The following is a 27,301-nucleotide window of genomic DNA, read 5'->3' as shown; positions in this document are numbered from 1 at the left end:
CCAGGCACAAGAAACACCACAAAAGTGTACGAAAGGTCAGTCTTTGGTTTACATTAAAAAAGCTTTCCATATTTATAAACAGCAACATATTTACCATGTTGTTCATCTTACCATGACATCCACTCCAAAGAGAAGCCTGCTGGTATGTTCTACCTCTGTCACATCCTCTGCCTGTAAGCTTTACCCATAGCTGTCAAAGACCCTGAACTTCATAAGAGTATCCCTGTTCAGAGACAGAGCCTACTGGAAGTTATCCTCAAACAACTTTGCTTAATCTGCCAGCCTCACCTCGTCAGTTTGTGTCTTCTTCCATTCCATATCCTGTATTCTCTACATCATGGAACACCAAGCATCCCATGTCACTTCATTCCTGTTCCTCCTGAATCCTACTTTTTGTGTAACCTTAAAACATTAATGTCAATGTGATGCCATCCTCAGCTCAGTTTATAAAGTAGTTCTAAGATATCTTAATAGAACCAGAACAAGATTTTTACCTGAGCTTTGCCTTTTGAAATACTTATTCTTAGGATCGGGGGACCACATCTGTGTTTTGTACAGATTAAACATACCATTAGTGCTTACCTCTGACTGTTAAGAGCCAAAGCTTCCATGAAACCAAGAGACTTTATGCCATTCTATTAACCCAGGACAGGGGTCTGCAACCAAAATAGTGAAAAGAGACATTTTTTCAAATCCAGTTACACAAATTAATACTTCAAGAGCTGCAATGCACATGAATACAACAGTCTGTAATAAATGACCTCAAAATGCACTTTTACTCACCCCTATTTTAAGAACAGCACGCCCAGGATGATTGGTACCAGTTAGAAAGTTACCTCCATCTCCAGGCTTTACTCACCTCAGCCCCCAAATCTGTTCTATTCCCAAGCTTTACACCCCATCCCACAAACTCACCCCCCCATCCCCAGTCTAACCCCTCAGCCCCCAACCCAATGCCCCCCCATCCTCAGGTTTAACCTCTCTCAGTGCCAAACCCACCCCAGAGCCCCAGAATTTACCTGTCTGAGACAGAGGTGCTCTGCACGCTGCTCCTTCATGGCTGCCACCTCCTCAGTGTGGTTCTGGCAGGGCAGGCTCGACTGCCCCTTCCCCCAGCTCTCCTTCCCCCCCACATGCAGTGCATGGGTGGCTCCCTGCCCTGCTGGCTTTCTCTTTCAGGGCTCCCTGCTGCTGCCAACTCCACTTGTGGCTCTGGAGGCTGCCACCACTTAAACAAATGAACAAAAAAACCTACATTCTGTTTTAACTGTGGACATCGTTTAAGAGATGGCAGCCTCCAGAGCCATAAGTGGAGAGAGTGGAGGCCGTGCTTGGAGCCACAAAGGGCTCCTTAAAGAGCTGCAAGTGGCTCTGGAGTCACAGGTTGTTGACCCTGACCCAGGAGATGCTAACTGATGCAGGCCAGTGTAAAATTCTAAAATAGTGCTCACATATGGTCTTACAAGTAGAAAAGGAAGTGTTTTATCTGTGGAGCTGAGTGGCAGAAGGAATTGTGAAACATAAGCATAAATCAATGGGTGAGTGGAGTAATGGGAAGGTTGGTGTCCTCTTATCCCCCACCACAAAAAAAAGCAGCACACATCTGCACTGCATAATATCAGAAAGATGGTGTTCTGGCTTTCCTATCTCTTGAACTGATAAATGAGATTTCACACAGTATTTTTAAATTACATTTTTACTTGCTTTGTAGAATAGCAGAAGTTTTTATTTACAAATATACAAGTCATAAGTGCAATATAAAAACAGTATTTACATAAAAATGTTCAATTTAAAATTTCTTACTCTGCAGTAAGTTTAATATTTTGGTCACAATATTCTATTTAATTAAAATTTCGCCACACATTTTTTTCTTAAATATTTTCAGTATCTGAAATGTCAACCAGGGTCTATCCTTTCCCTCTTACTGAGTCTATTTGATCAGTGAAATTCTCTAAGAAAGAGTAATGAAAGTTATTCCATATGAGGAAACACTTTGTATGTTCTATAAATAACGTTATACAGTAAGTATATGTGATCAGAAGCCAGGAAAAACCTATAATATCTTTGACTTCTGAAACAATTGAAATAAAAAAGTTAAGGCAAGCTGTTCAATTTAATACTTCGCAATCTTCTAGCTATTCTTTTCTAATATACAGAACTCAGATATTGGATAGTCCAGCTTGATATTAATTTACTTTTAGCCTAAACTGATTTTAAAAGTCTAGTCAAAGATATTTTACTTACATATGCACATAACATTGCTTGGAGATCCTCTAACATGATAAAGTATCTTGTAGGGAACAAATGTTTACAGTTCGGATGAGATGAAAACGTAGACGTTATAGGTTACAGTTAAAAGTGCCTGCTTTTAGTTCAAAAACTATACTGCAAATAAATACACATGAAGTTTTAATGAAAATTTTGTTCACCTAAAAACACAGATTATAAAAAAAATGGGCTGAACCTACCCAAATTTAGAATAAAACAATTGTGCTAAAAAAAGACCAGTTTTACAATTACTATGAATGGCATGTGCTATACAGAGACTGACATGTTTTAAAATTAATCTTTTCTTCACAATTAAAGAGATCGAAAACTAGCTATATTTAGAGACTCATACAACAGGTTTATTCTCCAATCCTTTTATACACATGCTTTATACACGAGTAATCCTAGTAAACAATAGGTCTATGCATATGCATGAAGTTTTGCACATGAACAAGCAATTGAAGGACCAGGGCCAACGTCTATCCCTGCAATAGAAGAATATACAAAGAATTATAGGCTAATATATAGTTTACTCTTTGGGGATGTGAATGCACTAATGAATGTCACTGCTAACGTACACATCTTCACGATTAACATTTAACAATAAAGAGAAAAACATATAAAAACATTAAAGGTTATACAGCCACTAAAAATTCTCTCTCTCCCTCAAAACCCCTATAATTCACGGTTAGAAAAGAACATAGTTAAACAAAGTTAAACTACACTGTGGACAACATCAGAGAAGATTTTCAAGCACGTAAATAAGTGTAAGAAAAACTTTCATGTACTCAGAATAATCCTTCGTCGCAGTGGGTAGCGTTTCAACTGTGGTGAATCTCTGGTTCTCTTTCTTTTCAGGATAGCATTAGCATTATTATTGGAAGCAGTCTCTGCCGGTGTGGCTTCCACTTGTGTTAAATAGCTTTGGATTTTGTTTTCTTCTTTAGCCTTGCAGCCAGCAAAGACTTCTTGGCGCAGCTTGCATAGTTCCAAGACTGGCTGCAAAGTTAACACTTGGGAAAATCCCTCTGCTGTTTCTATCAATGCTGGTAGGGACTATAAAACAAAAACAAACAAACAAGAAAGCATCTCCAATCCCAAGTTACATAATTAAACTAACTATCAATATTAATTATGGGTAAAAAAAAAAGCATGTTAACTAGAATCTGACATCCATAAAAACCTCACCTAACACAATCTTCTGGCATTACAGTTGTGAATTACAGTATTAACTCCTAGACCACCACCAAGTGTCTCCATTAGCAGCTCAAATAAGGAAATTTCAGTGGAAGTTTACAGAACAAAGTATGAACAGCTTACAGAGTAAGTATGGTAGAAGTACTACAGCCCATCTTAAGCTTCTTACCAAAGTGATAAAATGCCATTTAGTATATAGAAACAGTAACAGTCTTCTAAAATGATGATTTAATTTTCCAAACAGTGCAGGTACAGAAATTTTTACTACATTGTGGATATTCCAAACTACAAAATACATGTACAACTCTTTCACTGTGAGTCCTTAAGAAAACTTAGTTCAAAGCAAGCAGTCAACCGCAAATACACCCAATGAAGATGAAGTCAGTAATTTTACAAATACAAATGGCAAATTTCTGTATAAAAATGATATATTAGCTAGTTAAAATTTCTGCTTCATCAGGCCATTTTACAGCACTGGTGGAAAACCTGTTGAAAAACAGTAACAGAGGAAGCCATGCTAGTCTATACACTATCAAAACAAAAAGCAGCCAAGTAGCACTTTAAAGACTAGCAAAATAGTTTATTAGGTGAGCTTTCGGTCTGAAGAAGTGGGTCTGTCCCACGAAAACTCACCTAATAAACTATTTTGCTAGTCTTTAAAGTGCTACTTGGCTGCTTTTTGTTTTGTTAAAAAACAGTTTGTGTGACAAAAATCACAACAAAAGATTTCCTCCCAACAGAAACAGAGATCTTACCTTCATTGCTTCACTAATCTGCTTGGATGTGACCTCTGTTATTTGCCTCAGATTTGCCATGTGAGATGCTGCAAACAACCAACAACATGATACAGTACACTTTTTCATATCTGGCATGCTATCTTCTGGAACTCTCAAATAACTGGCATTTTAACCACATGTAAATTTTAGTTATGTTTTCCATAAGTACAGTATAGTGAAAGTAAATACAAATAAATACAGGAAATGCAGCATAAGTTAACTATGTACAATACTACTGTTGTTGGTAAATAAAGTACTCTGCATACATTTTTGTTCTTCATATCTAATCTTGTTTTCTTCAGTGGTATGAATTGCTAGGTATACCTCTATTATCCAGAACATTCGAATATCTAGCAAATCTCCTGGTCCTGGGGCTGCTGCACAAGAAAGAGTTTACTGCAAATTTTACACGGTAAGGTCTCAATATTCACGGGGGCTCCATGTTCAGAACACTAGCGAATGTTGATTTTTGCGAATAATGGGGGCTCCGGGGAAGCGGCAGCCGCCAGCCCCAGAGCCCCAAGGAAACAATGCCCGCCAGCACTCCCCGCCTTGGAGCCCTGCGAAGCAGCAGCCTCAAGCAGCCACTTGCAAATAATTGAATTTGTGAACATTAAGTTCGTAAATGTGGGGATCTTACAGTATTTCTGACAGCATTATGAAGTGATCCAAATAAACCCTATTAAAAAAGAATCAGGAGAATATCACCAAGGGAAACAATACAAGTACTCCGAAAAATGACTAAATATTTGCTATGTTGCTTTCTGAGGCAGTTTGTGATTCAGTATTTTATATAACAGGAAGCTAAAAGACTAAACTGCTTTGTAAATTTAATGACCCCCCATTAATAAGAGTTTGACTAATTATCTAGTAACAGGAGGGGAAAAAAAGCATTTTTTGGGTTTCCCCAGGATTCCCATCACTGAAAGACTGGGGCATATATCAAGCACATATTGCTTCATGTCATACTGTACAACCTATTTTTCTCATTTAGTGTTTAGAGGACAATATTTTCAAAGGGTTGCCAGATGCCAGTCACTGCTTTATTAACTCAGGAAAAATATACAAATTTGTACAAGTAATCTTCCCACACTGACATCAATCCCACCAGCTGTCATTTATGTATGTTTGCAGATGTTGTAAGTGAACTAATTTTGACCTAACTGAACTAAAGATGTTTAAGGCTCTTTGAATATGAGCATACAAATGAGAAATACAGTAAGGTCTCAGAGTACTTGCGCCGTGCAGAGAAGAGCAGTTTGCAAGGTGTGAATTGGGGGAGTTCCATGCCAGGTGAGCCTTCAAGGGCTGAATAGACTGGAGGCAAGGCTTTGAGCCAGGCCTGACCAGCCAGCAGCTCTCCCTATAAGAAGGGAGCTCCCAGCGAACAAGGGGTGAGCAGCTAACAGGGAAGGGAGTTTGCCTCTGGGAGCTCGCCGAGGGAGGAGCCCCGTGTTTGTTTGTCCTTTTCAGGTATGGTGTTCCACCTGTGCCCTGCAAGGCAGCACTACCAGGAAAAGAAGTCTCTGAAGAAAAGAGCCTGAAGAGCGATGGGGGAAGGTGGACCTGGGGGCACTGAGAGCAGCTGGGGGGAGAGGGGCCAGTGCAGTGAGGAGGGCGGACATGGGAGCAGATGGGGGGTAGTGGGCTGGGGAGGGTCCTATGGTGATGGCAGCTGGGGCGGGGGGGGGGGGGGGGGCGAAAGGTAGGGAGGAGGGTCCCGGGGATATGAGGTCATGGCTCCACAGGGAGCTATGGTGAAGTGGTGACAGGGAGGTATGAAGTAGTAGGATCCTTAACCACATTCTCCACACCCCACTGCCTTGTGGGTTATCCTGGGAAGGAGAGAGGCTAAGGGAGTAAACCCTGACAGAAAATCCAGAGTGGAGTCCAAAGGTGGTTCGGTGTCAACTTCTGCAGCTCCTGCAGCTGAGCTGGTACCAGATGTTGAGGTTATCCTCTCCTTTGGACTATATCAGTAAAGCCGAGAGGGGGACGCTGGTGTCTGGGCAGCCCAGAGTCTCCATAATAAGTGCCCAGGCTCGCGCCCGGAGAGGTACTCCGGCATCGCTGAACAGTGTTGCATCAACACAGGAGGCAACAGACACCGGTTATAAGCTCTTGCTCAATTGGCGTAGAGATCAAGCGCCAGGGGTTGCCTTCGACGGTGGGAGAGATCCTCGCATCTCACTGGACAGTCACCACCCGCCTCAAGCTGGGCAGCCCCCAGCCAATAGGGTACTGTCCCGCCACAGTTCACCTGCCTCGCTGGGTGCGTGAGGCTTAAGGTTCCTGAACCTGACAAGTGACTGAAATTTGGGCACCAGGCAAACCAATAAGAAAATCAACAAGAAATGAGAAACATCAACAATTCAAGCTTGCTTGCTGGAATGTGCGGACCATGCTGACCGGCTTGACTGAAGATCTTCAGGCTATCAGTGACACCTGAAAGACCGCTGTCATCAACGAGGAACATACGAGGCTCAGAGTTGATATGGCTGCACTGCAAGAGACGCGACTCGCAGATTCGGGATCTCTAAAGGCAAAGGACTACACCTTTTTCTGGCACGGTAAAGCCCAAGAAGAACCCAGAGAGCATGGTGTTGGCTTTGCTGTCAGAAACACCCTTCTACAAATGGTGGATCAGAAAGACTTCTTCGGATCACGCTTCAAACTTGCACCGGTCCTGTCCACCTGATCAGCGCTTATGCCCCAACCCTGTACGCCACACCAGAAGTAAAAGACAAGTTCTACGACGTGCTTAGTGCTGCTGTAGCGCAAATACCTGCTCGTGAACAACTGTACATCTTGGGTGACTTCAATGCAAGAGTTGGAGCTGATTGGGCCTCATGGCCTTTCTGCTTAGGACACTTCGGTGTGGGAAAAATGAATGACAATGGACAGCATCTCCTTGAACTGTGCACGTACCACAATCTGTGCGTCACAAACACATTCTTCCAAACGAAGCCACAGCACAGAGTGTCGTGGAGACACCCAAGCTCGAAGTACTGGCATCAACTAGATGTGGTCATCACTAGGCGTAATAACCTCAAAAACGTCCTTCTGACACGCAGCTATCATAGTGCTGACTGTGATACAGATCACTGGCTAGTTTGCTCCAAGCTCAAGCTGAGACCTAAGAAGCCGTACCGCTCTAAACCTGCTGGAAGGCCCCGCATTGACACCAGAAAGACCGCAAACCTGGAGAAAACTGAAAAGTTCAGATACACCCTCCAGGAAAATCTGCGCAGCGGCCCTGGGGGCGTCGATGCAACATCCAAATGGCAACATCTGAGGGACACAGTTTACAACACGGCCTTGTCGGTGTTTGGAAGAAGAGCTAGAAACACGAACGACTGGTTCGAAGCTAACTCAGATGAGATGATTCCAGTCATTGAAAAGAAGCGCGCTGCACTCCTGGAGTACAAACGCTCACCGAGCCAGAGTACCCAGCAAGCACTTAGAGAGGCCAGAAGAACAGTACAGCAGACAGCCAGGCGCTGTGCCAACAATCACTGGCTCCAGCTATGCAGCAGCATTCAGACCTGTGCCGACTTTGGTAATCTCAGAGGAATGTACGAGGGTATGAAGAAGGTATTGGGACCCACCCAGAACAAGATGGCACCTCTGAAATCCAAATCTGGTGAAGTCATCGCTGACAAAGCCAAACAGATGGAGCGCTAGGTTGAGCACTACTCCGAGCTGTACTCACGCGAGAATGTTGTGGTTGACGCAGCCCTCGATGCCGTCGAGCTCCTACCAGTAATGGACAAACTGGACCAAGAGCCGACTGTGCATGAACTGAAGACAGCCATCGACAGCATTGCAGCTGGAAATGCCCCTGGTCAGGATGGTATACCACCAGAGGTAATCAAATGTGCCGCGGACACACTCCTGGAAGCCCTGCATGAGCTACTGTGCCTGTGCTGGAAAGAGGGTGAGGTTCCACAGGAAAAGCGTGACGCTAACATTGTAACATTGTATAAGAACAAAGGAGACAGAAGCGACTACAACTACCGTAGAGTCTCCCTCCTACGCATCACTGGTAAACTGTTCACTCGCATCATCCTTGGCAGACTCCAGAAGATTGCTGAGAGGGTGTACCCTGAATCTCAGTGTGGATTCCGCGCAGAGAGGTCTACCATTGACATGGTCTTCTCTAAGGCAGCTGCAGGAGAAGTGCAGGGAGCAGAGAAAGCCACTCTACATAGCCTTCATTGACTTGACCAAGGCTTTTGACTTGGTCAGCAGGGATGGTCTGTTCAAACTGCTCCACAAGATAGGCTGTCCTCCACGGTTACTCAAGATGATCCAGTCGTTCCATGAAAAGATGAGAGGAACCATCCAATATGATGGCGCATTATCGGATGCTTTCAGAATCAGGAGCGGCGTCAAACAAGGATGCGTGCTTGCTCTGACATTGTTTGGGATCTTCTTCGCACTCCTCCTGAAGCATGCCTTTGGATCTTCAACAGAGGGCATCTTGCTGCCCACAAGATCTGATGGGAAACTGTTTAACCTTGCAAGGCTGAAAGCTAAGTCTAAGGTGTGAGAAGTCCTCATCAGAGACATGCTGTTCGCAGACGATGCTGCTGTAGTGTCTCACACAGAAGACCAGCTTCAAAAACTGCTGGATCGGTTCTCCAAAGTGTGCAAGGACTTTGGGCTTACCATCAACCTAAAGACGACGAACGCACTCGGTCAGGATGTTGTTGAATCCCCATCAATCAGCATTGACAACTATACGTTAGAGGTTGTCCACGAGTTCGTTTACCTCGGGTCCACCATCACTGACACCCTGTCGTTGGACACTGAGCTAAATAGGAGGATTGGAAAAGCGGCCACAACTCTGTCCAGACTCAGCAAGAGAGTGTGGAATAACAACAAGCTGTACACTCACACCAAAATGCAAGTCTGCAGAGCCTGCATCCTCAGCACCCTCCTTTATGGCAGCGAGACTTGGACCCTGTATGCCCGCCAGGAAAAGAGGCTGAATGTCTTCCACTTGCGCTGCCTCAGGCGCATCCTTGGAATATCATGGAAGGACAGAGTGACCAACACTGCCGTCCTCGAGCAAGCTGGAATCCCAACCATGCACACCCTCCTCAGGCAGCGTCGACTCCGCTGGCTTGGCCACGTCCACAGGATGAACGATGGAAGGATTCCAAAAGACATCCTGTATGGTGAGCTAGCCTCTGGCAAAAGACCTCCCGGACGCCCCCAGTTGCGCTACAAAGATGTCTGCAAGAGAGACCTCAGAGAGGTAGACATCGAGCTGGACAACTGGGAAGATCTAGCAGACGACCGCAGCAGATGGAGGCAGGGGTTACACAAGGGCCTTCAGAAGGGCGAGTTGAAAATCAGACAGCTAGCAGAGGAGAAGCGAGCGCATGGAACGCACAATAAGGACTTGCCAGACACCCACTACATCTGCAAGAGATGCAGCAAGGACTGTCACTCTCGTGTGGGTCTTCATAGTCACAATAGACGCTGTAAATGAAGTCCTCAATTGAAACTTTAAAGGGCGCGATCCATAGTCTATGCAGACTGAAGGATGCCTACTGGCTCTCAGAGTACATGAGGGTTCCACTCCATGCAGCCTCACATAAACCTGGCCCAGCTTTTTCCCCGGCAGAACACATGTTCTGTAGCTGAGGAAGCAGCAGAAAGGTAAGTCCTGGGCTGGGGGCGGTAGCTGGGGAGGGTTAAGCCTGGTGCTGGGTTGGGGCTGTGGAAGGCGGCGGGTGGGGCTAAGTCTGGGGTGGGTTAGGGCTGCAGGAGGGGTGAGGGGTGGAGTTGAGTGTGGGTGGCGAGCTGAGCTGTGGTGGAAGGAGCTGAGCCAGAACCAGAGCCGTACCTGGATGGTGAGCCGGCAGGGAGGGTTGCACTGGAGCCGTGCAGGGTGTGGGGTGGGTGGGGAGCTTGTGAGCCAGCAGGAGGGTTGCGCCGGAGTGGTGTGGGCAGCTTGTGAGCCAGCAGGGGGGTTGCGCCGGAGCCGCATGGGGTGGCAGCTTCAACCAGAGCCACTTGCAGGTGGTTTAAACCCGTCTGGGGCATGGGGTCAGGGTCAGACATGTAAGAGCGGGGTCGCCTACTTGGAGTTTGCATACTCTGAGACCTTAATGTACTTTATTTACTGCTCTTCATACCCTCGCTTTTTAATTTATCTTCTGAGAAGTAACCAAAACACCCCATTTGCACAAAGTCACCTAAACAGTTTATAAAAGACCTGACAACCCTAGGTAATGGTACATGTCTTTGGATTTCTTGATAAACATTATGTATGTACATGTGCTCCATGAAACCACAAAGGAACTTCTGAGTTTGGTTCTGACTCACTAACATAGATATGCTGCTATTTACCACATGTCTAGCACGATACTGGCCAGTGACTTGCACAAAGTTAGACCTACTAACTGCAAATACAGTTTGAGCTTGCATAAATGTCTTTAAATTCACCAATTGCATGAGCCTTACTCTCTAAAAACCAGGGTGGAGGCAGGTTCTAATAGGTACAGACTTTCAGGCCTAAAACTGATTCTCTATGCTAAGTTTTGTGTTGCCATTATGACCCCCAGACATTTGTCTTGCGTTGTGGCCCCACTGAGGCTGAGAAAGGAAAAACATGATACAAGGTCCCTGCCCTGGAGATACTGCAACCTGAATTAGACAAACCCAGTAAACAGTAACAACATGAGATGGGGAAAGAAAAGTTGCAACAAATAAAACCTCAAGACATGTTTACAAAGCTTAAAAGATTGTTTTATATTAGAGAGTAAGATAGGATAGAAGACAAACGCAGGTGAAGAGGTCACACGTGGAAAGTCAGACATGAGTAGCAGGTTTAAGGGAAGGTTTTGTTGTTACTGTACAACTACAATTGCTGCCCTCAACATTCAGAGTTACGGTTAACTTTTTCTACTCAGCAAAACTTGAGTGATGAGTGTTACTCCAGAAAAATTAAGAGCTCACTGTAAACAAAATGGGAAGTTGTTCTCTTAAATCAATTTGGAAGGAAGAGAGAAGTTTGGAAGAACTGAAGTTGCACAGCAGATCCAGAATGCCAGAAACACTTTCATTTTACCATATTGTGACAATAACAAAAGGATGATCTTCTCTATGCTAAATTAATTCTTGTGATCACTTTAAATGGGATATATCAATAATTTGGAAAGCTGGAAGAATAGACCTATCAAAGAACTATGAAACTCCACCTCAATCAATCAATCAGACACTAAAAAGCAATCCTGCACCGTCTCCTTTAGCAGGAAAATGAACACCCTGTCCTGAGTATAACTAGTGGAGAGCTAAACTGATTTCTCACCCAGGTGTCAGGCTGCATAATTCAAGAATGGCAAAGAAAACTAAAAAGGAAAGATTATTCAGACATTGGCAGGAAACATTTGCACAGCAACCCCTCTAACTAAAGAAAGAGTAGTGGACTGTGAATGGACACTCATCCCAAAAGATGTTTTGATGACAGAACACAGAGCAATGGAAGGCTGAGCACAATAAAGATCCCAAACTGTGAGGGGAAGGACAAGAGCTGTTGAGACCCCTTTGGATAGTCAGGAACAATGACACAGTGATCTGTTAAATTTAGGTTTACATGGACAGCGTTATATTCCTCATTATTCTAGGTTTTCCAAAACATAGGGAAATGAAAAGAGGAAATGAAAAGTATTGAGTAATCTAAACATTTTTGGTTTCTGGTCACTGTACTTCCTAAACTAGGATGCATTAATTTGCCAGAGACTACACAAATACTAAAATTCAGCACAAACAACTTTGTGCTCTTTTGTTAATATCCTGTTGTTGTTTTGTTTAAAAAGGGCAACAACAAAATAAAGATTGCCTATTGTTTGATGTTAATCCATGCTTATAGCTGCAGATCTGGACACTAATCCCACCACTGGATAAAACAACTGCAAAGTGAAAATTTTACCACTCCAAAGCTACAACTACACGTGAAGCCTACATCGAAGTAGCTTATTTCGATGTAGCGACATCGAAATAGGCTATTACGATGAATAACGTCTACACATCCTCCAGGGCTGGCAACGTCGACGTTCAACATCGATGTTGCGCAGCACCACATCGAAATAGGCGCTGCGAGGGAACGTCTACACGCCAAAGTAGCACACATCGAAATAAGGGTGCCAGGCACAGCTGCAGACAGCATCACAGGGCGGACTCAACAGCAAGCTGCTCCCTTAAAGGGCCCCTCCCAGACACAGTTGCACTAAACAACACAAGATCCACAGAGACGACAACTGGTTGCAGACCCTGTGCATGCAGCATGGATCCCCAGCTGCAGCAGCCAGAAGCCCTGGGCTAAGGGCTGCTGCATACGGTGACCATAGAGCCCCGCAGGGGCTGGAGAGAGAGCGTCTCTCAACCCCTCAGCTGATGGCCGCCATGGCGGACTCCGCTATTTCGATGTTGCGGGACGCGGATCGTCTACACGTGCCCTAGTTTGACGTTCAACTCCGAAGTAGGGCGCTATTCCCATCCCCTCATGGGGTTAGCGGCTTCGACGTCTCGCCGCCTAACGTCGATGTTAACATCGAAATAGCGCCTAACACATGTAGCCGTGACGGGCGCTATTTCGAAGTTAGTGCCGCTACTTCGAAGTAGCGTGCACGTGTAGACACGGCTCAAGCTGGCATTTCTGGGAGCAGTCTCCTCACAGTTACAAAAAGGAAACATTGCCTAAAGTTAAGTCACGTCAATAGTTTGACAATTAGAAATGTCTAACAAAACTTCATCTCAGTTCTAATTATGTTTTTTACATGTATTTAAATATTCGTATACGGTGTGAAGAAGATTGCACTCACAAAGCAAATAGGACCTTGTAACCTTGAGGTATGATTTACTGCATTCAAAAGGACAGAAATAAACCAAAATCCTTTTTAGATAGTGTAGTGAAGATAAACCAGCTTGTAATGACAAGCCTTGAAGGATGGCATCCTACTTGTAGTTTTTATTATTATTATTAACTAAGTTCCTTAAGGCAAGGACAGTATCCTGTTTACAAAGTACTTAGTAAACTTATGGCACTGATTAAATCAATATTTCTCAAATGCGGCCACCATGGACACATGTGTCCATGAGGGGCTTTTTTTCTTGCCATCACAGCCTTCTGGGCAGTGATGGAGGTGTGGTAGGGGGAAAACAGTGGCCCTCCACTGGGAACACCAAACAGTGATTGGACCCTGCTCAGTCTGGAGAGACAAAAGCTGGAGGAGCAGGCACCCAATGAGGTCTCTTTTTGCTGGGGTGGTGTGGTCAGGCTTCAGCTGTGGGGCAATGGTGGCAAGCTCAGCCACGGGACTTCGGATTCCATTCCCTGATCACACAGCGGCAGGTGTGGCCATGAGATCATCACCCACTGCCTCCCAAAGAGCCCGTTCATCTCACCTTCCAATGCCTCCATACCCACCTTCCCACTCAGTGGATGCTGGGGTTGAGAGAGTCTGCTATAAAAAGTGGTATTTGTATGTTTCTTAATGACACTTTTTGTAAACTTAATATCTACCAAGTCTCAAAGAAGTAACCAAAAAGAGCAGAACAAGAAAAAAGATGACATGCAAAGCATCTTATTTGCGTTTCTAGTCTATTTAGGTCCAGTGAAGAGTAGCAACAATTGTTTTTATTATGTCTGCAAAAAACCAAAGAATCCTAATAAATAAATTAGAATAATTTGGTAAAGTATATGTGCATATTTGTCTTTCCTAAAATTAAATATTTTAGGAACAATTATTAGCGCAGCCACCAGCAAGCGTTGGTAGTCACACTGAGGCCACCAAGGAATATGTTGAGAAACCAAATAGTTAATTTCTGCTTTAACAGTTACAGTGTGTCCCAATGATGATGTATTTTAAAGGTGACATGCTAAGTTTACTATAATTTTAAGAAAAGTCAACTGTCACTCATTATTGAGTGATAAAAGCACAACCAAAATGTGTACTTTATAATTCTTTACCTAGCCAGCATTCTTACCTATCGCCTTCCTGCTGACTGATGCTGAGAACCAAGTGATATTCTCACATAAGATATAAACAGAAATACAGGAAATGCATTAAATGGATGAAACCAGTGATCCATCAACTTTGGTATAATGTCTACAACAGTGGGCAAAGGAAGATGCAAGAAACTCTGCCACAGACAGACAGTTATGGGATAACCTGACCCACAGAAAATATTTGCCGAACTGTCCTGAAGCACAGTAAAATAGCATGGAAGCTAAGGACAAGAGAACTAGATGTGTACTAATAAAGCAATATAGCAGAATGTTCAGCTAGCCAAAGCTTCTCTTTTTGCAAGTACATCCAGAACAGAAATTCTCACTTGTACAAATATGCCAATGGAATGAACAGGTTGAAAATCCTCAGTCTGAAAGTCACAGTTGAAAGAGAGCCACTTCACTGGAGTGTCTTAAAATCTGCATTCGGTGATTCAGCCAAGTAGTATTATCTCTGAATATTTGCATTGTTATAACAAACACTTACCTTGAAAAGGCTCAGGTTTTATCTCTTGTGGCCTTACAACAGGCTGGTAGAGCTTCTGCACATACAAAAATAAATTTAAAATATTTTTCCACTCTGAACTATTTTCTTACTCTAAGTAGTGTCTTAATCTAGGATTTTCACAGTACCTATTACAAGGAATTACTATTGTAATAAAAATTATTAATGTTCTAATATACAGGGAAATGCCAGAAACAGTGACCTAATTAGCTGTCAGTCTCCATATTAAGTTTTCCAAACTCTAAACTCAGTTGCTAGTGCAGGGAAAACAGGATTTCTAGCAGAAGTGAAGACATTTTGGGAGAAGCACTGCCATCTGCTGCATGATTTATGAAACAGAACTGCAGAGAAACTTTTGGGGAACTAGTATCAAAAGGGGTAGCCAGGTTAGTTTATCTTCAAAAACAACAGAAGTCCTGTGGCACCTTATAGACTAACAGGTATTTTGGAGCATAAACTTTCATGGGCAAAGACCCACTTCGTCAGATGCATGAGTGGGAGGTTCGAGAGAAGGGTTTAAAGAGGGAGTCTCAGTCAAGGGGAGAGCCAGAACTGACAAGGTCTTTTCAGTCATGGAGGACGTGGCCCATTATTAGCAGTTAATGGGGGCTCGTGCAAATCAAGAGAGGAGAAATCAGGTCAGTTCAGGCAGGGAGGATATGGCCCACACTTCCACATTAGCTACTGATAATGGGCCACATCCGCTCTGACTGAACTGACCTGATTTCTCTTTTGATTTTCACAACCCCACATTAACTGCTGATAATGGGACACATCGTCTGACTGAACAGCCCTTGTCAGCTCTGGCCCTCCCCTGGACTGAGGCTCTCTCTTTAAACCGTCCTCTCGAACCTGTCACCCATGCATCTTACGAAGTGGGTGTTTGCCCACAAAAGCTTATGCTCCAAAATATCTGTTAGTCTATAAGGTGCCACAGGACTTCTCGTTGTTCATGGAAACTAGACAAACTTGAAACTAAGGAAACCTTTATATAAAAAGCTATTAATATGGCCAGTCAGCACCCGTTTCCACTGTTCTGTTTTTGCAGGTATGTGTATATGAGTAAGAACATTCTTCCTCACAACCCAGGTTCTCTTGCTGTTTGACCCCACCATGAATCTTGCAATCTGACATCAGGTAGTAGTAGCAGAAATCAATGTAACAGTATGGATTTAGGATTATGACTTCACTTCAGGAAGAATGAACAAGGATAGGCTACGATGGAGGAAAGAAACTTAGTTCAATACCAACATCTTTAACAGTTAGGACACGTCTGGAGTATGGAGAACACTGATGTTGCTGAGGTCAATCTTGCAGAGTTTGATTTAGCAAGTCTGATAGGGACATGCTAAATCGAAGTCACAGGTCGCCCCCCTTAGTGCTGATACTTCTGCTCCTCAAAAGAATTAGAGGTAATCAATAGGGTCATTTGCTCTCGCCGATCTCCTCCAGGGCAGATAGCAGGGAAGCTCAAATTAAGATACATTGACTCCAGCTATATAATTAACATAGTTGAAGATCGGTATCTTAATTCGACCTTCCTCTTTAGTGTGGGCCTGGCTTTAGAAAATGTATTTAGTTTTTAAAACCAAAGAGAAAGGCGAACAACATTTATATTCAAATCTGCTCCATTTTCTCCACTGCAAGACATCTCTTAAAATTGTGAGCAGACCACGATGAGAGAGTAATTTCTATCATCAGTCATTATTGGAACAAAATTCCTATGGCTCACACACTTTATCATCAATTCTGCAAACAAGACAACAGTTCCAACTGAGGAAAGTTCAGTACACAAATTGCACTGCTCATGCGTTCTTTAATGGATTGCTTGAAAGGCCTTAAAGGAGACAGCCTCCCTTTGGCAGATGTACAGAGAGTGACACACCTGTGCAGAGCAGGTTTGCTGTTCTTCAGGACGAGTGGTTTTTTTTGGAGAAAAGTGTAAGGAAGCCCTGGCACTGCATTGTTATGGGCTATTAAATGAAGCTACTGCCTTGAGAGAGAGATACCGAGATAGTGGTGGTAGTGGGAGCACCTTGTGCTCTCCATGAGGACTCCTTATAAACATGAAGAAAATACGAAAACTTACTGCTAAAAATGATTGAAAGTGATGTATAGTGATGCCACATTTTAACAACTTCATAATTTTTCTTAATCTACTTAGCATTACTGCAAAATCTGAAAGGGCCATCAGTAACAAAAGTGAGAGAGGTGCCTTTGGGAACTTTAGGACTAATTTAAGTCTAACTAATGTTCACTCTGTAACCCAAAAACATACTACTGGGGAAACAAACAAACAAAACCTAACAGTCTTGCTGCACATATCAGCAAAGATTTAATAATATAATGTGCTATGGTCTTGTTACTTAAGGGCAAAATCAAGGTACTTACCAACATTTCTTGCTCTGTTTTCATAGTCTTGATGGCATGTACTAATATCTTTCTGGGACATTGCTTACGCTTTGTAGCTGTCCCTACTATAAGTTCATCAAACTGATCTTCAAGGATTTTGATATCAGAACCTAAATTCATAAGAAAAACAAGGTGACATAGCATGCACAGTTATTTTAAGGAAGTCTTTTAAAAATATTACAATTATTACAGGAAACCCAAGAAAAATAAAGTAAAATGCTGGTTAGTCCAGGCATTGGTATTTCTCCTGGCAATTAGCTCCTTACTGTTATCCTCTGTTTCAGGATAGCTGGATCAACAGGTGTTATTATTTGTATTGGAACAGTGCTTATAGAGCCTTATATAAACTAGGCTCCACTGTGCACAGTAACTGTGCTAATGTAAAATGAAAAGATGATCTCTATCCCAAACTCATTACAACCTAAGTAAATTTAATTAGCTACAGTGTGAGGGATTAGGCTTATGTTACATGTTTTTGGAGAAGTTTGCATCCATCAGTCTAAATCACATAAAGAGAACCTACATGAGGGATATCCCAGACCCTCAAATATACACAATGCAGCTAAGTCATATTGGACATGTAAAGCTGCTAAAGGTACATGTACTAGGTGCTCAAATTCCATTCTGAATATAATATAAATAGAGGTTGATTCACAGAGAGACATGACTTGGGACTGTCCAAAAGTGAGTGATTTCTAGAACCCTAACACAAAGTCATCTTCAGATTATAAATGCTTATCGACCAGATCTCACATGTGTCACTAATTTCCTCAAAGCCTTCAATCCATCTGAGAATCTTCAGATTTTAGCTGGGCAACACAAATTTTAGTTTTGTAGTGGTGTAAGAATTTTAAGTCAGAGGTAGGACTTTACTCCAAAAGTAGTTATGTCAAGGCAACCTATAGTTATTCCCTTTTATGAGTAAGCTATACCAACATAAGCTCTTTGATACAACTATAACTTCATCTATACAGGGGTGGTTGTGTTGGTGGTGGGGAATTGTTCTGTTGTAAGAATACTAGCATAGTTAAAGCTGTATAACTTCTGCAATCAGATAAGTCCCAAGAGACTAGTTCTTATGAAAGAAATGGCTCCCTACGGCAAACACAGCATATATTGGAGTGACTACTGATCCAAACTCCATTGAACTCAACAGAAAAACCTCCCACAGACTTCACTGGGTACTGAATCAGGCCCTCAAGCTTGTCAAGTATTTTGTCAGATCTACTAAACTTCATTGCTTTGATATCTGTGGCCGCTCTTTCAGACATCTATTCTCCCCAAAGACATATTTTGCTGGATTTTAAACTAATTTGCACTTGAGCATTATTGCAAGATGTGCCATAACTATACAGTGACACAGAACAAAGGCTGCTGTTTTCAAGATTATGCTCTTCCAGCAGTAAGTGCTGTAATTCGTCACTACTTTTTAAAAAAATTCTGAGAGAATAAAGGGTGATGATAATTCTTATGTTTCACCTCCACACTGATAAGTTGATCTTTCTGTAATACATGATTTTTAAAGAATAAGTTCTTTAAAATATCAGACAAAATATACAAAGCATTTTTCCTTTGGCTAGAAAGTAAGGAGAAAAGTGTTATGTATTAGTGTTCTATAATAAGTTCTTATTTTCTCAAATATTGCAATTAAACTTGACATTTTTAAAATATTATTAGAATTTTCTGAGGTGCCAGCAAACTTTAACCAGCTGTGTGTTAGTCAGTCACATCACCTATCATTACACGCTATAAAAACTGGAGTTACAAAACACAAAGCAAATTGGAAGACTGGACTGCAAGAAATCTGATGAGGTTCAATAAGGACAAGTGCAGAGTCCTATACTTGGGCTGGAAGAATCCCAAGCATTGTTACAGGCTGGGGTCCGACTGGCTCAGTAGTAGTTCTGCAGAAAAGGACCTGGGATTTGTAGTGGACAAGAAGCTGGTCATGAGTTAACAGTGTGCTGTTGTAGCCAAGAAAGCTAATGGCATATTAGGTTGCATCAAGAGGAGCGTTGTCAGTAGATCCAAAGAAGTGACTGTTCCTCTTTATTCAGCTTTGGTGAGGCTGCATCTGGAGCAGTGTGTCTAGTTCTGGGCCCCCAATTATAGGAAGGATGTAGATATATTGGAGAGGGTTCAAAGGAGGGTAACCAAAATAATTAGGGGGCTGGAGCATATGACTTATGAAGGAAGGTTGAGGGAATTGGGACTGTTTAGTCTGCAGAAGAGAAGACTGAGGGTGGGGACTTGATAACAGCCTTCAACTTACTGAAAGGAGGTTGCAAAGAGGCTGGAGAGAGGCTGTTCACAGTGGTCATGGATGGCAGAACACGGAACAACCGTCTCAAGTTGTGGTTGGGAAGGTCCAGGTTGAACATTAAGAAAAACTTTTTCATTAGGAGGGTGGTGAAGCACTGGAATGGTCTACCCAGGGAAGTAGTGGAGCCTCCATCCCTGGAGGTGTTTAAGTCTCGCCTCGACAAAGCCCTGGTTGGGCTGATCTGATGGGTTTGGTCCTGCTTAGAGCAGGGGGCTGGACTCGATGGCTTTTTTAGGTCTCTTCCAGATCTATTGTTCTATGATTCTAAGAGTTAGGGTACAAAATACAAGCCTGTATTATAGCAAGCATATGATCCATAGTCTAGGTACATTTTAGATTTATTTAACGTACTAAGGAAAATGAACATTCAGCATCCTCTACTGATCAATGGTGGCTGGGGAGCTGCAGCAAACCTGGGGGGCCTGCTGCAGGCTGGGAGTGCTCCATCCCAACTGGAGCAGCCCTCATCCACAATGGGTCTGGCCTGGGACACACCACTTGCAGGGGCACTGCAGCCCATCTGGGGCAGGTGGACTGTTCCAGTCTGTGGCTATTGGGGGGTGGGGGAAGGAGGGAGGGCACAAGCACTCTACACTGGTACCCGCTCATCCCCACCCCATTCAATCAGTTAAACTTAACATTAACTAATGTTACTGATGAACATTACTAAAATTAACTGATTAAATGGGATTTTACATCCCTAAATTCAGCTGCACTGTTTGCCTAGTGTAGACAAGGTCTGAGCAGCAGGTCAGGGAACTCCTCTTTAAACATTCAAGTCCATGCCTATGTTTTCAGTTTCACTCAACTGAGGGCAGCAGCTGCATGTGAGGAAGAATACCTGACATGCACTAACATGTACATGCGATCAAACCATACTGATTAGTGTGCAGAGAAAAACAGAGGGTACTAAAAATACCATTACAAGTTAGAAGATACTAAAAGCAGTAACAGCAAAATAAATATTTTCCCATTCATATATGAAACTGTTAATACACAAGTATCAGAGGGGTAGCCGTGTTAGTCTGGATCTGTAGCAGCAACGAAGGGTCCTGTGGCACCTTATAAGCTAACAGAAAAGTTTAGAGCATGAGCTTTCGTGAGTTAACTCACTTCTTCAGATGCACACTCTTGTATCTCCAAATACAGTCAAGGATGGCAGTCCCTGTGATGTAAACAGACTTATCTCACAAGAATTGGCTTGAGAAGCCACCAAACCACCATCAAGATAGACAATGTAACTGTAATTTCCTGTACTAACATCATTTGGCTTAAGATGCACAAGGAACTTAGCTTGTCATTAATCTTTGGCTGGTGGTTTTCAGTGGTGAGAACTTCGTTAATTTTGCATCTATTGGAAACCTATTAAGAGGTTATCTTTCAATGTACTTCTTTTCTTACTATCATTGGGCTTGTCTACACTAGCTCCCTACTTCGAAGGGAGGATGCTAAGTAGGGTGTTGGGAGTTTATTAATGAAGTGTTGCAGTGCATATGCAGCACTTTGTTAAGCAAATTCCCCATACTGCGGTAAGTCCAAAGTGTTAAAATTCAAAAGCGCCAGCTCACGTGTAGCCGCGGCCCACCTGCCGGCACTTCGAAGTCCCTTACTCCTCAAAATTTTGGCTGCCCGAGCCAAGGACAAACCTTTCTGCCATGGAGACTTCATGCTGGACAAGTGAGGGAGGTGCTGTGTGTGCCCCCATGTGTGGGGCATGCATGTGTCTCTGTATAGGGGCGTAGGTGAGACATGTCTCTCTCTCTGGCAGGGAGAGGTAGGTTGGGAGTAAGTGCTTCTCTGTGTGGAACTGTAGGTTGAGGGCTCTGGGACAACTTTCACAGTGGAGGTACTGAGAGTCATTGAACCAACCTGTAAATCCTTTACACCATGAAACCATGTCAAGTTTACATTCCCACTACTTCTAATTCCAGCACCTATAGGTTTAGCTGGGGATGTCTCTCTTCATAAGAATGTGTGTGTGTATGCATGGGGGTGTAGTTAGTGTGTATGTAGGTAGGATGTGGCTGTCTGTATGGCATATAGGGTTTGTGAGTATATGGGATGTGTGTCTGTACACAAGGATGTAAGCGGAATGCGTGCTTGTGTCTGTATTGGGGTGTAACTGGGACATGTGTCTCTTGATGGAGGTATAGCTGGGTCTCTCTTTGTAAGGGGTATGTGGTGAGTAACTGGGGTGAGGTTGTGGAGGTAGGGTTAGTGTCTGTTTCTGGAGTATAGATCAGATGGTGGGGTTACATCTACGTAAGGCAGAGTACAGGTGGTCAGGGGATGTCTCTCTGTTCGGTGTTAGTTTATATCTGTCCGTATTGTGGGGTGTGTGTGTGTTTCCCTCTCTGTATGGGGGTGTACAATTAATTATGATTAAATGTTTAAATCGCATGATTAATCAAAATTTTTAATCACTTGACGGCCCCAGTCTAAACTCATTAATTTGAGCACGTAGAAGCTTGGATTCAGTCTGAACTCTTCCCTCAGGATCACTTATATATTATTAGCATCTACAAGAAGGGGAACAGTTGCATGAGTAACATGTTAAGTACTTAGAATAAAGTGAAGATATTGTTAAAAACCAAACAAACCATTCTGAAGCTCAACTTCATCTGAAGTTTCTTGCCATGGCTGTCCATTAATGGTAATATTCTCCTGAACAGCTGTTTCAAAGTTCTGTAAGATATTCACAACAATCAAAATGCTTGAACTATTATGCTTACTAGCCTATCAAGATAATGTAACACAGCTAATGACTGAATTTCAAGAATTTGTTCAGCATTTTCATAGAGGCAAGGATTCCACTAATGTGTTCCTTTCAGCTATTTCTTACATGTGACACATATAATACCTTAACACAAGTTTAAAAACCCCATTAAAGCAGTTTCTTGATTTGTTCCACACACAGAAAGAGGGGACAAGCAAGAAAAAACTGAAAGAAAATAGGAGAGGATAACAGGAAGAAAAGTATATGACCACTCTGTGACCACATCCCATTGCCTGGCAGAAGCATTATTTACTGAAATACCAGCCAAACTCTGCATTGAATATAGAATAAATTAATTTTAACTTTCTCCTTGGCTTTTCTATGGTGCTCTCAGCACACTAATTTAGCTCTTCAGGCAAATTATCTTAATGCAGATCTCCTTTTCACAAATATATATCTAAGGTACAGAAATTAAAGCTCAAAGGTTCAATTAATTTTTGGTGCCAAAATTGAGAAACCTAGGTTAACTGAGCAATTAGTAACTTTAAAAAACAAACACTTATAAAGTGTTATAAGCTTTCTGAGACCACGGAACACCAAACAACAATATTTTTAATACAGAACATCTATGAAAATCTTCTTTAAAAAATGGTCAGACCACGAGGGGGAAAAAACAGCAACATAAACAGCAAAACTGGAATGAAATAATTTAATCGGGTATCATAGCAATGATTAGTAACATTGTATCTTGTTTTATAACAGAAAATATACACCATCAGTATATTTTTCCAAATGCTCATGGTACATGTGAGCTGTTCACAGACCATAGTTTAAGAAACTATGTTCGATTTACATGGTCAGAACAGAACTCCCATTGACTGCAGTTGTAGTCCGACTACTTGATACTTCTCCAAATCAGACTAGGTCAGGGGTTGGGAACCTTTTTTGAGTCGGGGGCCACTGAGCCACAAAAAAAATCAGTTGGGGGCAGTGGAGAAGGGGAAGGAGAAGGCTTCCCCAAGCCAGATTAACTCTTCTGGAGGACCGGAGTGGGACCAAAAATGGGGGGTTCAGGATTCAGTGTGCAGGAAGGGACTGCCAAGGATCAGGTGTGGAGTTTGGGTGGGAGGGATGGTACAGGAGTGGCTGGGGGATCTGGGTGGGAGTGGGCTGGAGGTGGGAGTCTGGATGGGAGGGACGGTGCAGTAACAGGCTGAGGGTGGGAATGTCTGGGCAATGGGGGGGCACTTACCTCTGTGTGTTGCTGCTGCCGCCGCCGCCGCCTCCTCCCCTGGCTGGGGGAATGGCAAGGGAGAAACACTTCTTAGAGAGGCTTTTCTCCCTGCCTGTCCCAGGCACTGTCCTGCCACTGCTCTGGCCAATCAGAGCAGTAGGGGTAAGGGGGGTGTGCGCCTGGAAAAGCCAGGGAGAAAAGCCTCCAGGGAGCTGTGAGTTGCCACTCTCCCAGCTGTGGGAGGGGAGCAGGAGTGGTAGCAACAGTGGCACACTTGGCAGTGCTGATGCTTCCTCCCCCACCAGGCTGAGCTCATGAGCCAGATCCGGGCCTGGCTTACCTGATCCACTCAGCCAGGCTTGGGGCTCCCCACCGGGCAGATGCTGGGGAGGTAAGTCCCAAGGACTGGATCCAGACAAGCTGTGGTCCAGGGGGTTCCCCACCCCTGCTCTAGGTGTCTCAAGTTGCATAGCCAGAAAATGAGGAGACACAAATTAGTGTCTACTCCTGAAAAGTTTGATTTGTGTGTCTTGACCCACATTACATAAAAACTGTGTGATAAAAGATAAGAGGGGGCTGTGAACCTCCTTTCTACTCCTGTAGCCCTCTGCCACATTCACTACACACCTTACAATTCCTGCAACAAATGGGGAGGGTAGTGAGGTGTCATTCATTATGCAACCCTGATTCACCCCCAGAACAGTTCATTCCAGAGAGGTAGCTGGGTTAATCTGTTTCAGCAAAAACCATAAAGAGTCCAATGGCACTTTAAGGACTAACAATTTTATTTTGGCATGAGCTTTCATGAGTTGCAACTCACTTTGGCAGGTGCATGAAGTCAAAGAAAAGAGACAAATAGTAAGGATATAAAAATGCGAGTGTCACATCAGAGCTAATTCAATCAGGGTGAATGTGGATAAGAAGCTGACAATACCATCAGTAATTTTCTACCTCAGGTAATGAGAGATTCCCAGTCCATAGTCAGACCCAGTCTGATGGTGTCAAAATTGCATATAAATTCCAGCTCAGCTGTTTCATATTGCAGTTTATTTTTTATTTTATTTGTTGCTTGAGAACGGCAACTTTCAAGTCTGTAACTATCAGGGAGGTTAAAATGTTCTCTCACTAGTTTTTGGATGTTCCCATTCTTGATGTCTGATTTGCATCCACTTACTGTGTTGTGTACAGACAGTCCGATTTGTCCAATGTGCATGGCAGAGGGGCATTACTGGCATATGCTTGCATATATCGCATTTAGTAGATGTGCAAGTAAATGAGCAGCTAGTAAACCCTGTTGCCAGCTCTGTCCACACATCTATCCTAGTGAGATCATCACAGGCCCTAACCACATCAGCCATACCAAAGGCTTGTTCACCTGCACATTACATTGCTGGTCTTTACGGTGCCACCAGATGCCTTGGTTTTGATTAAAGACTTTATCGTAATGCATGCTCACAAGACTAGAACCCCGAAACACAATGGGACCCAACAAGTGGCAGATCTGGTTCTGGCTGAGCAAGGGTGGAGGGAAAACAAAAACAAAAAGAAAAAGCAGACTTTCTTGGATTCAGATCAGGTTGGTTTTCTTCCTCCTGTCCTTGGGATTGGCACAAGAGCAGCTGCATGTCCTGCTCCTTCTGCCACATAAAATAAGGGTTCTTTCCAAGAGAGGGCTTATTTTCAAAAGAGCCCCACCCACAATGCTTTTTTCTTTTGAAAGAATCTCTTCCAAAATGATTATGCAAATGAAGCATGAAATATATCAATCAGTGCCTCATTTGCATTTCTGATTTCCCTCATTTGCATTCCTCTTTTGAAGGAGGAATGCACGTGTAAACACAGCCTGTGTGTATTCACATTTATATGCCGATTAATAAGTTTTTTACATTCTACATACCTATTTTTTTAAACATGCAAAAAGGGGGTTTTCCTCATATAAACGCAACTGAAACTTCCATCAGTTTGGATTACATTATACAGCTTAGGGAGGGCTGCTAACGGCAGGGAAGAAAAGCGGGGCCAGATGTACAAAGCTTGCTCACCAGCTGGCATAGAGACGTTTTCAACAGGTTGCGCTACAGTGGTGTAGCTGTATTGTTGTGGCATTTCTAGTGTACACCTGCTCTGAAACACAGATGTTAATTGCTGCATACTACTTTGCACTGGTAAAGCCTCAGCTGGATTACCGTGTCCAATTTCTGGACTGTCCAATTCTGAACAGCACACTTTAAGCAAGATGGAGACAAACTGGAAAGATTCCAAAGGACAGTAACAAAAACAATAAAAGACTTCAAAAACCTGTCAAATGTGGAAAAGCCATTATAAAGAGAACTGAGAACAAATTTTCTCCATGTCCACTCAAGGCAGAGCAAAAAATAACGGGCTTAATCTGTAGCATGGAAGATTTAGTTTACATGGGACAAAAACTTTTTAACAAGATACTTAAACTCTAGAACAAACTTTCATGAGAGTTTGTGAAAACCGTATCACTGGAGGCCCCAGAAATATGTTAAACACACACCTGTGCTAGAGATAGTCTCGGGCAGCGGTTCCCAATCTTTTCGAGATGGTGACCCATTTTGACAATTCAGTGACACTTTGTTACACAAAGCAATTCAAAACTGAGGTGGGGGAGGTTCTCCTCTGGGAAAAATTGTTTTATAAATCTTGATTTGTCCCCACCCCCACCCCCACAGCCTCAAACAACCCCCCACATCTACCTCACATGAACTCTGCTGCCGCCCTCCACTGGGCCACTGCCTCCTCCGCATGACTCCCCCCAGCCTTCCTACTCCCTTCCTCCACTTGAAGCATAGGCAGTTCCCTGCCCCACTGAAATAGGGCTCAATGTACTTGGTTTTACAGCTGGATCCCTCCTGCCAGCAATTAAACTGACTACACTGAGTTCCATTTCAGTGCAGAAAGACACAGACTGGGAGCTGGAAGAGTGAGCAGTGGCAAGAACCACAAATGGCTCCTTAAAAAGCCAAATAGGGCTCAGAGCTGCCCAGCCTGCAACCCTTAGAAAAATCTAATGGGGACCCAGGTTTAGGTCCTGACACATAGGTTGGGAATCCCTATCTAGGGCACGGGTAGTGAACAGGCAGTCTGTGGGCCAAATCTGGAGTGCAAGGTGCTTTGAAAGGACCCCGCCATTTTTAACCGATTATTAGGATTGTTATTAGGGTTTTTCTTATTAGTGTCTCTAGAATTTGGATCTTAACGATAAGATGAGCACGATATTTAGACCTTGACAAAAATAATTGACCACAACTTGTCCCGCCTATACAGGGTGCTGCGTGGGCGTTGGGGGCAGGACTAGACAGCGCTGGCGATCCCTTCTAGACCCATGGATCTCGGGCTACATAGCTGCTCTCACCAAACCCAACCACCAGGACGGAGGTGGCTGGCACAGAAGCGGGCGGGGGGCCTGCCCCTTTGCCCCCCGGGGCGGAGTGAGGCCTGGTCGTCACCGGGGCAGCGGCAGCCCGGGGCAAGGCGAAGCTCTACGCTCCAGACGGCGGCTCCCGCTCACCCCCGTGGCTGCGCTTACCCACAAAGCGTCTGCCAGCGCCCGCTCCCGACTCTCGGCTCCCAGCCGGCCGAGCTGTCCGTCCGCCAGCGCACGCACGTAGGGGGCGCACAGCCCCAGCACCTCGCCCACCCAGCGCTTCGAGCGGCAGCGCACGCGCGACTCCCGCGGGCCGGGAGAAGGCGGCGGCGGCTCCGCAGCTTTCCACTCCGCCTCCATCGCTGCCGGCTGGGCCGGGCTTGCCGCCATTTCCCGCTTTCCAAACCGCCGCCACCGGAAGCGGAAGCCGCCCGAGCGCCGCACAGGCGCGCGCC

The 27,301-nt window shown here is 43.8% G+C and overlaps 1 protein-coding gene across 1 annotated transcript; it reads right to left on the bottom strand.

Moving 5' to 3' along the window:
* Positions 1-1,705: 1,705 nt before the first annotated feature.
* Positions 1,706-27,280, bottom strand: NSL1 (NSL1 component of MIS12 kinetochore complex). Its single transcript, XM_074990000.1, has 6 exons — positions 27,009-27,280; positions 22,106-22,190; positions 17,162-17,292; positions 14,753-14,807; positions 4,221-4,288; positions 1,706-3,324 (listed from the first exon to the last, which is right to left on the bottom strand). Exons 1-6 carry the CDS (start codon positions 27,234-27,236, stop codon positions 3,049-3,051), a joined length of 843 nt encoding a protein of 280 aa, XP_074846101.1. The 5' UTR covers positions 27,237-27,280; the 3' UTR covers positions 1,706-3,048.
* Positions 27,281-27,301: the final 21 nt, after the last annotated feature.

The sequence above is a fragment of the Carettochelys insculpta genome, chromosome 3, assembly GCF_033958435.1.
Source record: "Carettochelys insculpta isolate YL-2023 chromosome 3, ASM3395843v1, whole genome shotgun sequence".
In the NCBI taxonomy this organism is placed as follows: domain Eukaryota; kingdom Metazoa; phylum Chordata; order Testudines; family Carettochelyidae; genus Carettochelys; species Carettochelys insculpta.
Note: the sequence above shows the minus strand (reverse complement) of the source record. Positions and strands in the feature narration are given on the sequence as shown.

What these genes read in the sequence shown, in the direction of transcription:
- NSL1 (XM_074990000.1), bottom strand. Translation starts at nt 27,236, where the DNA reads ATGGCGGCAAGCCCGGCCCAGCCGGCAGCGATGGAGGCGGAGTGGAAA. An exon ending in CGCTGGCAGACGCTTTGTGG is followed by an intron (nt 22,191 to 27,008) that starts GTAAGCGCAGCC and finishes AATATCTTACAG; the next exon opens with AACTTTGAAACAGCTGTTCA. An exon ending in AAAACCTGAGCCTTTTCAAG is followed by an intron (nt 4,289 to 14,752) that starts GTAAGTGTTTGT and finishes GGTTGTTTGCAG; the next exon opens with CATCTCACATGGCAAATCTG.